The sequence below is a fragment of the Athalia rosae genome, chromosome 5 (assembly GCF_917208135.1).
Source record: "Athalia rosae chromosome 5, iyAthRosa1.1, whole genome shotgun sequence".
Lineage (NCBI taxonomy): Eukaryota > Metazoa > Arthropoda > Insecta > Hymenoptera > Athaliidae > Athalia > Athalia rosae.
In genome coordinates, this window is record NC_064030.1 from 11,532,377 (window position 1) to 11,549,578 (window position 17,202).

The window sequence follows — 17,202 nt, forward strand, 5'->3', positions numbered from 1 at the left end:
ATCTCCGGATGGCCTCGGGCGGGAAATCAAAGGTAAGATCTAAAGTCACAACTTGACGGGGGATTCGTTGCCGCGAATTTCGGCATCGTCGTTCGGATGATCCGCCGAAGAGGGTGAACGGGGCTTCGAACAGACGAACCGAAGGAAGAGTAGTCGGTTGTCGGCATCGTGAAATTCACGCTGTTACGATTAATTAGCGACACCTTCGAAATTGAGCACTTCATAGTGATCCGCCATAGTTGATCGCCCCGATGATTATCGTGCATTGTAGTGGTAAACGCAATTCTCCTGTTGCAGGTGGTCTCGGGTAGGGTGAGTACGGCGGGTACCTTTACAGTCGGTACTCGCTGCCGCTGCGATCTATCTTGGACTAACCCTAGGGATATCGCCGTACCGGGGATATCTATTTCACAGAGAGATGTATAGGGTGTTACCTATCGGTCGCGACGTAGGTGGTACAACGGCCGTAGCTGCGTGACACCTACAGTATCGTATCGCGAGCTCATGCTCGTAGATTTTACGTACCGGGTGGTCATTTTAACTTGAGTCTCGAAAACATTTCTGGGACAATGAATTTCCGGAAATTCACGGCAGTAATCCTGTTGCAGTTTTCCGACCCGTGGACTCTTCGATGCAAAGTCACTGGAAGGTCGATTCCTTTTTTTTCTTTTGATTGAAAATAGGAGCCCCTGCTTCGTTTTGCAGATTCGCCTTCTTTCAAATAGGAAGCTTTAACGTTTTCTTGTCTGTTTTTTTTTTTTTTTTTTTTTCAATCGATTATGCAGTTGTTGAATGAGCAGAAACGAAACAAGTACATTGCCCTATTCCATCATCAGACCACGCTTCGATTCTGAATTCTTTTTCACGGACATTGGAAGAAAACTCGCGATACTATTTTTGAATGAATTCGAACGTGCGTTCGAGTTGATGGTCTAGACAGACGGAATTGCCTGATTAATATCCGAGAAAAAAAAATTTCAAAATTGAGGTTTCGGAAATTACACTGCAGATTACAGCTTTTTCGATATTTTGCATTATTCTACTAGAATGGGAAAACGGTATTTGAAAGATCGCATCGAAATGTCTGAGCAAAAAACTTACGTGCACTTTTAAGTGGATTAATATTTTTGGTTCTTTTTGGTTTTGCAATTTTTTAGCTTAGCAGAGCTCGATCATCGATGTTGATGACGTGACTCTCGCAATATCATTCTCAAAAGCGCCACTTTTCATAGGCTTCCAAAACAAATTTAATGAATTCGCGAAAATGACTTCGGGAATTACATTTTAGACTCTTCTTTTGATTTGCAAAATAAAGAGTGCGTTCTGGATATTTTCCGAAAAAAAATTTATCTCTCGTCACAAAAATACATGTGAAAGTCTTGCTATTTTTGATATCATAGATTTCATGCTTCTGAAATTTGGAGCTCCGGAATTACAAAATAGCTACATTTTGGGCGTCAGAAAATTCGTCAATTTATGTTGAATTATCTTTTTTTGATCACCGTACACTATTATTTTTTACAAAATTTCGCTTCTAAACCTCTGAAAACTGTTTTTGATATGCTTTTTTGAGTTTACAGTAGAATGACCCATACATCAAACTGATATACGTACGTATATCCAGATGTAAAGTCTATAGCCTGGAGCGAAATCGATGGCTGATAACAAAGTTCAATCACTTAACTACATCGACCGAGACGAGGTACATGGATTTTTAAAAGAAAACCGGGTGTCTCGAAGATTTTGCGATTAGGTACATAACGAAATTTCCGTGGAATGGCACAATTTCGAGCATTCCCGAAATTCTTAGAGTCGACTGAAAAATTTTCTCGACAGTTTGAAATTTTTAGCATCAAATATTGCGCGAATTGATTAGTCCGACGTACGCGATACTTGTCGTTTGATTTTCAGAAATTAATCAAATGAAGTATTTTTTGATATGACGTTTTCCTACAGCTCAAAGCGTTTTTCCATTTATAGGGACAAAATTGAGAAGAAAGAGTGACTGAGAGGAAACGTGTTTGCGACATTTGTACTTAAATCGATCCACATTAATATACAGGGTGGCTGATTTTGAGTAAACTACCGCGATATTTGGATATTTGGGGGCACGGAAAAATGTCTATATGAAAGTTGCAGGGTTGAGAGGGGAGAAGTAGACTTGGTGTCATCGAAGTTTTTTAAAATTACTTTGTCTGGGTCACATGAAGGTCAACTTGGCGTTTGTTATCAGAAAATGTTATATTCTTGATTCTGAATCGGAGGATGTAAAAAATTTTGCACAACAAATACATCGAACCTCTCTGATCTCGGGTCGGTACGTAGCCTACAGAGAAATCGAAATGATTCAAATTCCCGTCTATTTTCATCATTATTAAACGCAAATCACTGTTAATAACTCATACATACATGTATTTTTATTCTCATTTTCCTACAGTTTCTTGGGTACAAGAAAATTGCGTAGTAAGTTACAGTAATCCAATTAAATAACAAATGGTAACAAAACAATGATAACTATTTCTCATCGAGAATTCGTTTGGAAATATATTTGTTTCGAACGTAATATAATTAATCTCTGAATAGAAAGAGAAAAATAATCGAGAGGTATTTTACAGGCGTATAACGAAACGAGTGTTTTGCATGAGACGATAATTTTCCATAATTCATGTTATTCGCGGGACTCCAGCTGAGGGCGAAAGGATATTGTGCGGCGTCAAAAATTACAATCCAGCTGTTACCCACGGGCTGCGCGAAATCGGAATTCGTGCGTAACATCTGTTATAAATTTTTTCGTCCTAAAAGTTTGATCGGTACATCGATATTTATTATCAGAATGAAGGTTCAATTATAAAACGTGCATACACGTGTTATGATATAATAACTATCGATGAGCGCCAAATTTCAATTTATAAATGGTGATAACGTTCCACTCTTATGCATTCTAATTTCGTCCTTGAACTATTGTAAAATTCATTTCCGAAGTCCTTATAGATTTGAAGGACAGCATTACTCTGACTGACAATGACTATTATATTTATACTGAGAAATTCTTCGATTACACTAAATTTATTCTAAGTATATTTCTGTACGTTTTTTGCGTTTATGTGATACCGCATTATATAATAAAAGCGTCAAGACAGATAGGGAGAAGCGCATAAAATACACCAGTACACTCGTTTTTTGAGTATGGATTTTTTTTCTTTGTTTGTTCGATTTGACTCGAAACCAGTAAAAAAAGACTCACATTCGAATTTTCGCGAAAGTGTAATTACCACCTCGTCATTTGGTGTACCACACAAAATCCCACAATTCGATTGACTCAACAATCTTTTGTTACGATTAATCGTTCTCAAAGTATCCCAATCTATCCCAACTTGATTCGAAATAGGACACTCTGTGTGATATGACATGTGGGTATGCATTACGCTTGAATTTATTGTAACAACGGAGATCAATTCGGTGCAGTGTTTGTATGTAATTTCTAGATAACTGCAAAGTAGGGTGAACCAAAAATACTAACCTATTGAATTTATGGTCGTGAAAGGTCTTATTTACTGAGGTGAAAATTCTTCCATTGGGAAAATTTTTTATTTCCAATCTTAAGAGGTATTCAATCAACGAGATTAACCATAACTTATCGCCGAGTGGTTGAAGATTTTAACATGATAATAAATGTCAAACTTTTGAGCAAGTAAAATTCTCAATCACGTTATGTCGAAATAATTTGTAATTTTCCAGAGTTTCGTACGAATGGAAAGCGTTGTTACGAAGAAACTATGAATCGCATTTTCGAAGTGCACAGGAGATCTGTTATAACCTTCAAAACCGCCAAGACGCGTGAAACACGAGTTACAATAATTTCGTTCTAGTCTACGATTCAGCGATCAGGTTGGTATTGTGACATGAAAAAGTGAACTTGAAATTCATTCCTCTCGTCTGTTTTTCTTTCTCTTTGATCAGCTGTTATACATACGCCATAGCTATCGGAGATATTTTTTCTGTTTATTTCTCACGACTTGGCTCGAAGCCATGTAATAAAAATTCTTCAACATGATATATAAAAATGCGGCGTAGGGTGGCGCTAACTTTAAATGTAATCCCATCAGAGATATATTCTATTTTGGGAAGGCCAACGCCATTTACGCATGCTCGTTGAATACAATTAGAAATGCACTTGTAAGTATTTTTAGTTATTAGTTATCGCGGAACGTGCGCATGATCGATAGGGTGATTAAAATATTGATGCTAATCGAACGGTCGGCTAATATTACGTGTATAATGGAATAGAGAACTGTGTGTATAGTCTGAGTTTCTATGTTGATGGGAAAAATGTGAAACTGTAATGCCGACGACGTTGGATCGGTGAAAGGGAATTTCATGATCAAACAAACGATCGCTCGTGCAACACCCGACGAGGAATGAGTCACCTCGACCTAGGTCAACGAATTGATCCGCGCTCGATTGGCACCCGCTTAATCTATGCAAAAGATTGTCAATGACCCCGATTTTTCGAGGACCTGTGGACCCTAGCGTACGGCGATCGGAAGACCTTCTGTCAGCGGCATCTGTCTCTCTCAAAAAACGACGTTGTGCTCGTTTCAATCCCTTCGAGCTGTGCGTCAGATTTCAAAAACCTGCCGGAGCTGACCGGACTTCTCTGCGACAAAAACAATCGAGATAACCTCAAAGACGAAATACGGTCGGTGTCCAGATAAAAACAATGCGTATTGTTTTCAACGATATTTTTCTATTCTACCTTACGTCAACTCCATCTTCACGCATAAATTCTCAAGTTTTATGTTAACAATCCAGATGTGGACGATCGGACGCGGGTTGTGGATTTATATTCCTAGACTGAAGTACATAGACAGATCTATTACAAATTGTAGCGCCACTTAGTTACTGAATAATAAGAATTTCGCATCATCAGGATGAGTTATTTATTATTCATTTCTCGGTATTTTTGAGTGCTTCCAAGCTGCGTTTTCCGTTGTGACAAACGACTGGCGATGGCACAGATATTACAGGTGTAAATCACCGGCGTGTTTATCTCGTTACATCAAGGTCGGCAAATATTGATTCGAAAAAATCTATCAATATAACGCATACCTAATGTTTATTAACAAAAATCTCACCGCGTCTATATTTGGATACAAGCGGAATGGGGGTAAAAAAATTGTTCAGGCGATTATTCAACTCAAGATTATAGATAAAGATCTATGGAACACAAGTTCACCTTGACCTTGTCGAAATCGAACGTCAAAGATCGAAAGGGTCTGTATAGGTCGCTAATGAATGTTCCGAGTCGAGAAAAAACATCACTAATTGTTAATCAATGAAAATCAGTTCGTTCGCGAGCACCGTTTTTATCGATGGATCGTAGGATTTTTCGTACTTGATGAAAAAAGTGTAACCTTCACTTCGGAGATCGGTATAAATTTCGGTAGTTGTTTACCCATCTCGGGCTTGAAAATCTGCGTCTGGTGGACTGGTGAGCAAATATTTTTGTTTTACACCCTGTAGATCAGTAGTGATTCGTTCGCTGAAAAAGCGAGCTTCGTCTTTGAGTACATAACGTAGTAGCCCATTATCCTATTACTTCAAGTTAAATGAGCGGCTCTTATGGAATATTTTGTTAATTAACCAGCACATGGACAGTGGTTGCGTCGTCCAACCATCTGCAGCTGAGATGTTCACGGATCGGTTCAGACGGATGAAAGGTCTCTTCATGATTTTTCAAATCCATCGCGGGCAGAAACCTTCGTTTCACGACCTCGGCTATTCTACTTTAGTTCTTACAATATTTGCGCGATCGAAGATGTCTCCGATGATCTACGCGTGAGAAACTGTGAATTCCGTTGCATTTTACGCACTTATGCACTTCATCTATCTGCAGATAAATTATCACTTGATTAAATGGCACGATTCTTTTAGCTAAACTGAATGACGAGGTGATCGTGATCGGAATTTTTGACGGAAACGTAGAAAAAAATTCGAGATGTTTTGACGTACATCGATAAACGGTTCAGTTGCAATTTCAACGATTCTGAAATAAATTCAAAGTTGACTTACCCATTTGTCATGACGCGATTAGTTCTGCTGCACGGGGTTGCTGGAATAATTCATATGAAGGTCAGCGGTCGGCGAGCTGCAGATGCTAGTCAAGTTGCAGGGGTTGCACTGTTGACAGATATTAAAACGGAATCGGTGACAAATACGACGAAGAATTTTCCTTCCGGGTTTCGTCTCTCGAATTAATCTGTGAAATTGAATGTGCAACGGACCAGAAAGTATACGAGCGAATCCCCATTTGTCACGGTTATCGAATTCGCGATGCATGACCTTGTGTTTTCTTTATTTTATTCTCTTGTTTTTCGTTGTCTGACAAAATTCGCAATTTCAGGAATAAAAGGAACTCGCAATCGATGGTCGAACGACCGATTCTGCGGCTATTATAACAACGTCCGGTTACTGTACGAAGGGTGAATGCCCTCTGCTAATTATAAATCCGCCAACGAATAACCTTGACAGTGATTTGTTTGGATAGTTGTTGGCAATTAGCCGGAAATACTGTGAATATCGATTTTCAGATGGAGACGGCGGACTGAATTCAACCCAAGAACGCCGATCTCGCTATTCTTGCCTTCATGCACGGTAATTTCAGGCAGGAACATAACCTACTTGTTTTCGAGCCGACCAACTCGTTCAGTCGCCCCGTCATTCTGACAATGAGATATTTCCTACGGTTAATCGAATGCATCGCATCGGTCAGATCAAACTATTTGAAAGAAGCTAAAAAGTAAAGCCAAATGAATAGATTCTCCAATATTTCTGTCATTTCTTGCAAACTTGACGGATCATTGCAAATGATTAGAGGCTACGGGAATACAGGGTGAATCCTTCAACTCTGTCAACCCGTCAGGGGTATGTTGGGACTGCTCAGACAAGCATTTTTAGGTAACACACCTCTGGTCGGAAACTCCTCCTAACGGCTGTGGAGGGCTTTGGAGTTTTGTTTTTAAAAATTTTTTTTTGTTTTTTTTTGTTTTTAATTTTTTCTTTATGGTACCCAGTTTCCCTCGCGTGACGATTAACTGCAGCGAAAACTTGCCTGTGGGGAAAAGGTCGGTTTGGGAACCGTTCACGATACCAGCGTTGCGCAGCGAGTGAATTCGAATCATTGGCGCGGTACGCATAATGCACATCTGGTTAGCTCGACCCAAGTAAGGCGGTTCATAATTACTCGACTTGTACCGATGAGACACTAAGAAGTACGTTGTTTAGCGCGGAATAAACCATTACGTTCGAATCCGAGCGAAAGTAGGAGCAACCCCTGGGTACCAGAAAAAATAAATAAATAAATAAATAAATTAAAAAAAAAAATCTTCAAAGCCCTCCACAGACGTTAGGAGGAGTTTCCGACCATAAGTGTGTTACCTCAAAATGCTTGTCTGAGCAGCCCCAACATACCCCTGACGGGTTGACAGAGTTAAAGGATTCACCCTGTAGATTACGAGGAGAATTGTGTTTAAAATTACAACAAAACTATGTGGTAAAGCGTTTCGGGAACCCGTACATAACCGTTCTGTAAAATAATTTTCAATACTTCTCCATGTATTTTTCAATATTTTTCGCCAGTTTTATGGTAAGATGCGTGGTAAAATTTTCCGTGTTTTGTTAACAATTACTCAGTAACTGATAGGAGAATCGGTCTCAGATATATGCAGCTTCGGACATGGAGACCCAGGGGCTCTGGCTGGACAACAGAGTCAGGGCTTCTTTTTTGAATAATTAAATAGCGCGAAAACGAAAGGGTACCTCTTTGGGTTTTCTCGATTTTTGGGCCAAAAATGGAGTATTATAAAATTCGATTGTGGGACACTTTCCTAACGTATTATGACCTCGGGAACACAAATCTGTCAACGAAACGGAACTATATGAATGAAATTTTCCCTTCGAGATATTCTTGATTATTCACTTTTTGGGTCGATAAATTAGCGATAACTCGATCAATTTTATAGAAGTTTAATTTGGCTTTCGAATTCGGATTCTCGAAATCATGATATTCAAGAACACTGTAGAAATCCCTTAATTTTGACAAAAATCTAAGTCTAAAAATTTTTCTGGCTGGGCAATTCTTTGGTTCAATCGAAAAACCATGTATAGAAGCTTTTGGCTGACGTGTTTGAGAAAAGAATTATCAAACCCTCAGCCAATGAATAAAATGTCATCATCGTTCAGCGGTGCAATTCATCCACCCACAAGCAAAATCTAACGGCACCAATCGGTACACGCTATTTTGCTGCCCGAATTTAGAAACGTGACGCCCATTTCAGATTTCGAGTTTTCATCTGGCGTGAAACCAAGTTTTTAGAAAGGGATTTGATTGCGATAAATATTGGTTTTCAATACGAAATCACGATATTTGTAAATCAAGTCGAAAAAAAATGAGCAGGTGAGTCGCTTTATCGGCGTGCGCTGACGAAATAGTTGGGTATACGTAAAAACATTGTAGTACTACAAAAATATTAGTCATCGGTAGATGAACACATAATAATACCGATACTGATGTACATTCAATTTAAATAACCGCCCCCAAAATTTGCTGCCTCGCTCTCTCTAACGGTGAATTCACCCCCAGTACGTAGGAATAATAAAGTGATTGACATTTTTTTTTCAATGTCCGGTGTCCATGTATACCATTTCGGTACATACGTGCCCTATAAGGTTGGGCCCCTAGGCAACTGCTTATTTTGCCTAGTTGTGCGTTAGATCTATGGCATCTCAAAGTTAACTTTACTAAACTCGAATGGGTAACAATATTTCGGTGTAACTTTTTTGTTTATCCTTCCGAGTGACAGTTTTGCATGTTTCATGAAATTTGAGAATTTAGGTACTGCCGAAACGGCGGATTGACAGAAGTGAGATTGAAATATTCCGGTAGTTCATCCTTGCATCAGATTCCATGATTCCTAACCATGGATGTACTTGACTCCCAGAGTATTGCAGGGCTAAAGTAGCGGCGAACAAGGAGTAAACGAAAGAAACAAGGAGTCATCGCATGCAGAACTGGTTTTCTAAAATCGCATGATAACTTGGTTTTTATTTCTTTTTCCATTCACGCTCTGGGATTTCGAACCGGATACACCGATATTTATTCGATTAATTAACGACCGAAAGAACATCCGAAGGTGCGAAACTGATATTTTACGACGTAGGCGCGGGTTATGTCGGCCTGCCTTCCGGCAGGAAGAGTAATTTTTGTTTCTCGCACCTACGCAGCGTTTTGACGGTGGTCATTGAGAACAATTTTCAAATAATAAACAAGTGAAAAGGCTCATTCTAACTTGTTTAACAAGCGCAAAATAAACCCTTCGATAACGTGTATTGTAGTATTAGGAATTCATACAATCTATTGTTTTATCTACCGCGGGTCACACTTCAGCTGTCAAAGCATAATGTGAAGTTTCCAGGAAAACATACGCTGTGAATAGATATCGTCAGATTAGGAGAAGTTTCGTTATTCCTTTAGTACGCAGGCTACCGGAATGAGACACCCTTACGTACGTATAATATAATATAATCCATCTAATCTCTGGCGCGTATCACCGTTGCGGCTGCAGACGAGATGAAATCAAGATTGCACAAATATGCAGGTCAATTGAAATATACGCCTTGGTAGACACGATCGTTTCTACGGCATAACGGCGATTTTCGGCACTTGCTCCGAAAACAATCATGATTTATGAAGTGTGCGGGAAAAAATTAATCCAAATAAAAACACTGTCAAAGTATCGTGCCGCGACCGTTACCATCCGCCAGCTTCGAAGAATTTCAAAAAATTAGAAAGTCATGCGAATTGAAATAGCTCTTTGAACGGAGATGATCTGATGGATCGATATCGATCACAGGCATATGCAGATCCCATGATTTTCTAACAACTTCAACAAATCACGTTCGATTCAACTAAGAATCGGTCTCTGATTTGCAGGTGTGCAAAAAAAAAAAAAAAAAATCACATTGATCTCTCGTTGGCGGATTCACGTATTTCAAACGTCCGGCATCAACGATAACTGAGGAGTAGAAAAATAAAAAAACAAAGTAATTACTTTTTCTTGAAACCTTGTTATATCCTATATATCGTATATTGCCTCGCGTCCAAGTTTGTGTACGGTCGTACGAGCGCTATTCACGATGAAAAATTGTTACGGCGACAATTCGACGTCGCAATTGCACAAAAAATCCCTTCAGCAGATGCAGGAACAATGTAACGACAAATTCATTAATATTTCTCACCGGAGAAAATCACGCTACATAACTTCACGATATTTCCAAACTGACAACGAAATAGAGCAAAACAAAAAAAAAAAAAAAACAAAAAAAAAAATAAATTCAAAACAAAAAACAAACGGTTCACCCGATTCAATCTTCGAATCAGCGATAAATGACCGAGTGATTGAACAACTAGCTCGTTTCAGCCCCGGAGTGAAGCTCTACTGCGGTAAGCGTGAATATCGTCGCGATATATACCTAAACTGACTAGCTGCTGCTTCTCAGTCAGTCAGTCAGAGAGTATCTCTTGCTCTCAGATTTCCCCCACTCCTTGATCGTGTGTAGAAAAGTTACGTCTACCTCACTTATAGGCTTCAATGATGATGTTCAAGTTCATCGACTATTCTCTGAAGGCGGAGGAAAGGGATGTTAATGACCTTGACATGGAAGATCTACTCACTCCATTGAGATTCTTCCGAAATAATGCGTGTGACAATGCGGACTGAAAAAAAAAAAAAAAAAAGAAACGAACTGCGGGCCATCGATTGCAACCACGTGACGTTGGTTCGGTTCGGAGCAGAGCGAACGGGGCTCGACGGATTGCAACTCGCGATCCCTAACGACAATGACGAGGACAAGGACGACTACGACGACGTCGACGTATAATTGCAATGACCTCGAATCGCTGTACGTACAGTTCCAGGTCACGGTATAGACAAAAATTTTATAGGGCGATGTCAAAAACGTACCTTATACCCCAGAAATTTCTATGCATGCTGGCTCGATTTTTCAATGTATTCCTAGTGGAGATATTCAATTTTTGGTTTGCCATAAAAGTCGTACTGGTCAGAATTGGAATCGGATTTTCTTTCTGGATTTTAATCAGCAAGCTGCAAGATGTGGTCAAAGTTGGAATAAATATGCAATCTGTTGGGGAATTTCGACGCATTCGAGCTGATTTATAACCAAGCCACCAAAAATTAATTCATCTTTTACATAAAGTCGTATACGGGACGAAACAAAATGGAGTTGACGATCTGCCAGGTCGCTCCTGTACCTCGAGGTGGGTGAAGATCTGTGAAAAATTTAAGCCCGAAAATTGATTTCGACACCGTTAAAACTTGAGGTGAGAATGATATCTAGTCGCTCTGAAAAAAACACAACTCGACAATAGAGTGAAAAATCTGTGCAAGACACCATAAGTCGTCGTATAAATAAAATATCCGACTCGCAGTGAAAGTACAAAGTCAACAAAACAGAAAAAAATAAATAAACAACGCTATTTGCAAACCATAAAATAATTTTTTTCAGACTTTGATTTTCGCCGATGCAAGTAAAATTTTTCTGAATGAATAAACCAATTTGGACCTCAAATTATCGGATCAAGGTCAATTTCGCGACACCACATTAATTGGGGGTGATATTAAACGATCTTCAGGTGAAAACTCACTTGGCAAAACGACGACACAATTCAATTGTTCCACACTGTGTAATTCCACATCAATTCGATGAAACAAAAACAGTGACCCACTTAGATTTTTCATATGATAGCTCCTGGTTCGAGACACTTCTCCAATTTTTTCGATTTTTTTCGTCCAGCCGTTTTTGAGCTTGAATTTTCGAAAACTCAAAACGGCACTCCGACCGATTTTTGTTAAAAAACTATGACGATAAACATTTTCTGCTTATAAGAAAAGTTAAAAGATCGTTTTTCTTTTTTTTTCTAATTGTTGGTTACTACAAACATTCTTTTCTCTAACCCTTTAAGTTGAACAGTTTTCGGGTCAACCTAAATGGTTTTAAAGTAGGTATCCAAGGGTCTAAATAATTCTGAGAGGGAGAAAGAGAGAGAGAGAGAGAGAGAGAGAGAGAGAGAGAGAGAGAGAGAGAGAGAGAGAGAGAGAGAGAGAGAGAGAGAGAGAGAGAGAGAGAGAGAGAGAGAGAGAGAGAGAGACTATCGTTATCATTCATTGATATTAGTCATTGGTTCAAGATCATCAATCAAAATTCCAAATCGTACAGATTCAAATTCACCAATTGGATACGTCTATCAAGCTAGCACCGCCACAAGAGAAATATTGAGTTCAGTATATGTAATAATTAAATGCTAATTAGATGCTAATTAAATGCTCTAATGCCGAATTTGTCGCTCTGCATTTTATAAAAAAAACCTGTGGCGGTGCCAGCTTGGATTCAAGCTAGCAGCGCCACATTGAAAAATCAGCTAAGAGAGGGTGATTTCGAAAAAGTGATTGGGCAGTAATTAAATGCTAATTAGATGCTCCAATACTACCCAAGGCCCGAATTTGTCGCTCGTCATTTTCGATTTTTTTTCAATTTTTTTCGATTTCTTCTGCCGTCTGTGGGGCTGCTGACGGTGTCGAGGGTCGAATCTACGACGGGGATGACAAATTCGAAAAAGTGATTGGGCAGTAATTAAATGCTAATTAGATGCTCCAATAATACCCAAGGCCCGAATTTGTCGCTCGTCATTTTCGATTTTTTTTCAATTTTTTTCGATTTTTTCTGCCGTCTGTGGGGCTGCTGACGGTGTCGAGGGTCGAATCTACGACGGGGATGACAAATTCGAAAAAGTGATTGGGCAGTAATTAAATGCTAATTAGATGCTCCAATAATACCCAAGGCCCGAATTTGTCGCTCGTCATTTTCGATTTTTTTTCAATTTTTTTCGATTTTTTCTGCCGTCTGTGGGGCTGCTGACGGTGTCGAGGGTCGAATCTACGATGGGGATGACAAATTTGAAAAAATGTACCCCAAGTTTCAGGGCTCTATCTTAATTTGAATCCGTGCCGCTTAATTTTTTAATTCTTGATTTTTTTATTACGGTTAAAATAATTATCCAAAGAATTTGAAACTCTGCAGACTTTATCATCATAATAGTACCTGCCCTTCGGTAGAATGTGCAAAAATCAATGTCATTTTTCATTTTTACGTGAACTCATGTTGAGACGATTGATTCTATGTCGTATGTTCATTGAATTAGCAATGTCACCAGTCGTCAACCAATGACTCGAACCTGAAAAATTCGATTCGTGTAAAATTTTTGCCACTCGCCTCAAGATGCTTAGTTCACCGAATTCAGCCCTTGAGGATGAAAAAAAATTAAAAACGATGAGCGACAAATTCGTCGTTATAGCATTTAATCAGCATCTAATTATCATTCTATTATTATGTCATTCATTCTCCGGATTTGTCATCCCCATCGTAGATTCGACCCTCGGCACCGTCAGCAGCCCCACAGACGGCAGAAAAAATCGAAAAAAATTGAAAAAAAATCGAAAATGACGAGCGACAAATTCGGGCCTTGGGTATTATTGGAGCATCTAATTAGCATTTAATTACTGCCCAATCACTTTTTCGAAATCACCCTCTCTTAGCTGATTTTTCAATGTGGCGCTGCTAGCTTGAATCCAAGCTGGCACCGCCACAGGTTTTTTTTATAAAATGCAGAGCGACAAATTCGGCATTAGAGCATTTAATTAGCATCTAATTAGCATTTAATTATTACATATACTGAACTCAATATTTCTCTTGTGGCGGTGCTAGCTTGATAGACGTCAATTGGATCCGCCGCCGTGTGGAATTTTGGAAAGCTGCCATTACCTAGGGAGGCGAAGGTTCAGGCCAACTATTTAGGGTGACCTGAAAAATGCTTGACTCGAGGGGTTGAAAGAACTAATGTTTGAGTTACCAAGAAAAATCGAAAAATTTTCTCAAAAAAATCAGTCACGGTGCTGTTTTCAGTTCTCGAAAATTTAAACTCAAAAACGGTTGAACGGAAAAATTTGAAGAAAATCAGAGGAGTATTTGGAAAATCGATGGAAAAATCGAAGAGGGTCACTGCTTCTGTTTCACCGAATCGACGTGGAATTTCCCATTTGTGTCATGTATTTCTCACGATGATCTTGATTCTGGAAATACCCATATTCTTAATCTTATTTTCACGTATCAAGTTTCGAGTATAATAAACATAGGTAATATAAAATGACATAGTCGCGCGTACATTAATTTCTTTCGAAAATTTTCCCATCGCCGGATATTCTTTTTTCGTACATGATGCGATTTTTTTTTGTCAACTTTCTCGTACCGTACAGATTTTGAACTTTATGTTTAGGTACCACGCACGTTGCTCTTCAGGGTCGCGATCGAAACAACCAATAATACGCTTGAAAAACCAGATCGTTGAAAATAAAAATTTCTTCTCGAAAACGTACGGACGAAGCGAAGGGAAGAAAAGGATGGAAAAAAAAGAACAACCCAGATATGATGTAACTGTTTACATCTGCAGCTAGTTATACTTCAATTTGATTATATCAGAGAAACGCTACGCGAGTGAATTTATTGACGCGTTCTTGAAAGTTGACTTTTGATTTCTCACGGCGATTCTGGAATGCCGGCTACAAAGTGGTCGCAGGTTTTAATGAGCCAGTTGCCAGTTCATTCCGAGTACGTATTAGACGACAACATATCGCGTGTGCCCACCGGTACAAGGTCGTGTACGTTTCATTATATTGGTTTTTTTCTTTCGAATGAAAAAAATTGAAATCAGTTTTTTGGATCTATCGAAAGAGAACATTCACGTTCGGAGGATTTTCGATCACAAAAAAAAAAAAACGAATCGCGTGACAAAATATATTTTTTTTTATTCGAAAAGAAGGACTGTCAAGAAATGGTCGTCCGTTCTTTCACACCGCGATGTGTGTCTCTGCGTTGCACACGTTGTTGGAGCGCTTGTCGTGCAAGAAAAAAAATGGCTCGAGCGACTTTGCGTCGTTAATAAAGTTGACAGAATCGATCAAAGATCTATTCTGAGAGGGAGTATCCATAAAATATACGACCATCGAACTTGAGCTGTTTTTTTGGTTCTCGATCTAATTCCAACAAGTTTTTACGTTTCCGGGTACTTTTGCGGTAAATGTTGCAAAAAAACAAAAAATGAAAAGAAGAAAATTATTTTTGACGACCGAAATCGCACTTTTTGCGCGAACGACCTAGTACCAACGGACGTGCGGTCTACAAGTTTTCGATTATCCGCGATTTGCCCGATTGGCGAAAAAAAGAAGATGATGAAGACGAGCGAGTTTCCCTGTTTTTTTTTCTCGCTGCTTCGTTATAACCGTGACAGCTGTGTCGATACTAAAATTATCAGTCTTAGTTCGTTGCCAATAAATAACAGTCTCGCAAAAAGCTAGACCTATATGATCGTCTCGATATAGCACTTGACGTTCAGAATAGAATATTTATTTACCCACCGGCTGTTGAACTATCGAAAAAAGTAGGTTGAATCAACTTGAAAGAATATTAAAAGAATCAACGGATATTTTTTACTTGAACATTGAATAATTTTCAAGTACAACAACAACAATAATGATAATAATAATGAATAATAATAATGATAATAATCGTTCATTAAGCCCCTATGATCGCAGACGGGTTAATATCCATTGCGAGGAGAAGAAAATCGATTAGCTTCCTCGAGCATACCTATTATCCTATGTACACAAACCTTATTCATAACTGGCGTAGTTAGACACTACGCGATATGATTTAGATTGGAGCAAAATATCCCTAGGGGAATTCAGAGCAGCGCGACGGCGGAGGTGGGGAGCTCGACCTGCATCCATCGTACGTAAATTCCACTAGGGATATTTTTCTCCAATCTAAATCATATCGCGTAGTGTCTAACTACGCCAGTTATGAATGAGGTTCGTGTACGTGTACATACCTGAATACGACATCGTCGCTTATACTAATTGCTATGCAGGACTTGGGTTATTCGCCGTTATTCATCGACATCGCATATCGCAAACTACATCGCTAATTTCCATCGTCAGCTTTATTGTTCAAAGGTTTGACGCTTGCCGCGCTGCAGCTGCGCGAACATAGGCATATAAAGGAGATCATTTTGCAATACTCATGCGAACATCAAACTCACCCTATATGCACGCTAAGCATATAGTAATAATTATTCAGTTCAAGGGCATAACGATAAATCGCGGTGAATCGGTACGGGTACAAACACCGCTGTAAGATATACCGTAAAAGTTTTTCAAACCCATATAAATATACGGATAGTTTATGATGTATCAGTCACGCGTGTTACGCGTTATGTATAGCAGCTCTGTTCAATTACGCTACGTATCTTCGGGGGGAAAGAAAAAAAGGAAAAATTGAATGACGGAGCAAATACGTAAGAAATGTCTTCTACTCCAAAACGCGAAAGCTCTCAATCTTGAAGCGCTGTTACGAGCTGCACGGAACGGAAAAAAAATAAAAGCTTTAGCGTCGATTGGTGATATCCTGTCACGGAGTCATCGATAATACGTTGTGCTCGATGTGTGGAGAAATACTCTCGAGGTACGCGTGAGCTAGTTACATTTTTTGTTCACAGACTTTTCACGCTAATTGACCTGTTGATTAGGATGAGTCGATTTTTTTTTCATTAGTTCGAGGGTAGAATTTGTATTTAAAAGAAAAAAAAAGTTTTTTTTTAAGGTAAATTTTTTCTTTCAGGATCTTAAGATGGCCCCTTAATTTTGAAAATTACGCAATGAAAATAAATTTTCAACCCAACTTTCACCCTAATAAAAAAAGCAAGTTATTTTTTCAAAAATCACCATAATAATACTGGAATTTTTTTTTCCTCAAACGATCATTTTCGGAAATTCTCAGATCGAAAATTTGAATTCGTCGATGATATTCAAAATAAGGGGGAAAAAATTCTTTTCAATTCTCAAAAATTTTCTTTTTTTATAAGCTACAAATTATACCCCCAAAAGAATTTTTTTCCAATTCGACCCACCCTATTGTTGGTTCAGTTGAACTTATGACGAAAAAACTGCCCAAAATTTTTTTTCAATGTGCGAAGTCGTTTATCTAATCGGTAAGAGCCAAGCAATAATGAATGGA

The 17,202-nt window shown here is 38.8% G+C and overlaps 2 protein-coding genes across 6 annotated transcripts in view; one reads left to right on the forward strand and one right to left on the reverse strand.

Moving 5' to 3' along the window:
* Nucleotides 1-10,540, reverse strand: part of LOC105687907 — a 40,327-nt gene extending 29,787 nt beyond the window's left edge. The window contains exons 1-2 of one of the 2 annotated variants that reach the window (XM_012403859.4): nucleotides 10,110-10,538; nucleotides 6,073-6,180 (exon numbers count right to left, since the gene is read on the reverse strand). In XM_012403859.4, the coding sequence (XP_012259282.2) occupies nucleotides 6,073-6,083 (11 nt within the window). In that variant the 5' untranslated portion in view covers nucleotides 6,084-6,180; nucleotides 10,110-10,538. Of the gene's footprint in view, nucleotides 1-6,072; nucleotides 6,181-10,109 lie in introns of both variants that reach the window. The other variant, XM_048655306.1, reaches the window with a different exon arrangement.
* The window catches only part of LOC105687908, a 119,876-nt gene that overhangs the window by 45,657 nt on the left and 57,017 nt on the right, over nucleotides 1-17,202 (forward strand). The window lies entirely within an intron of this gene.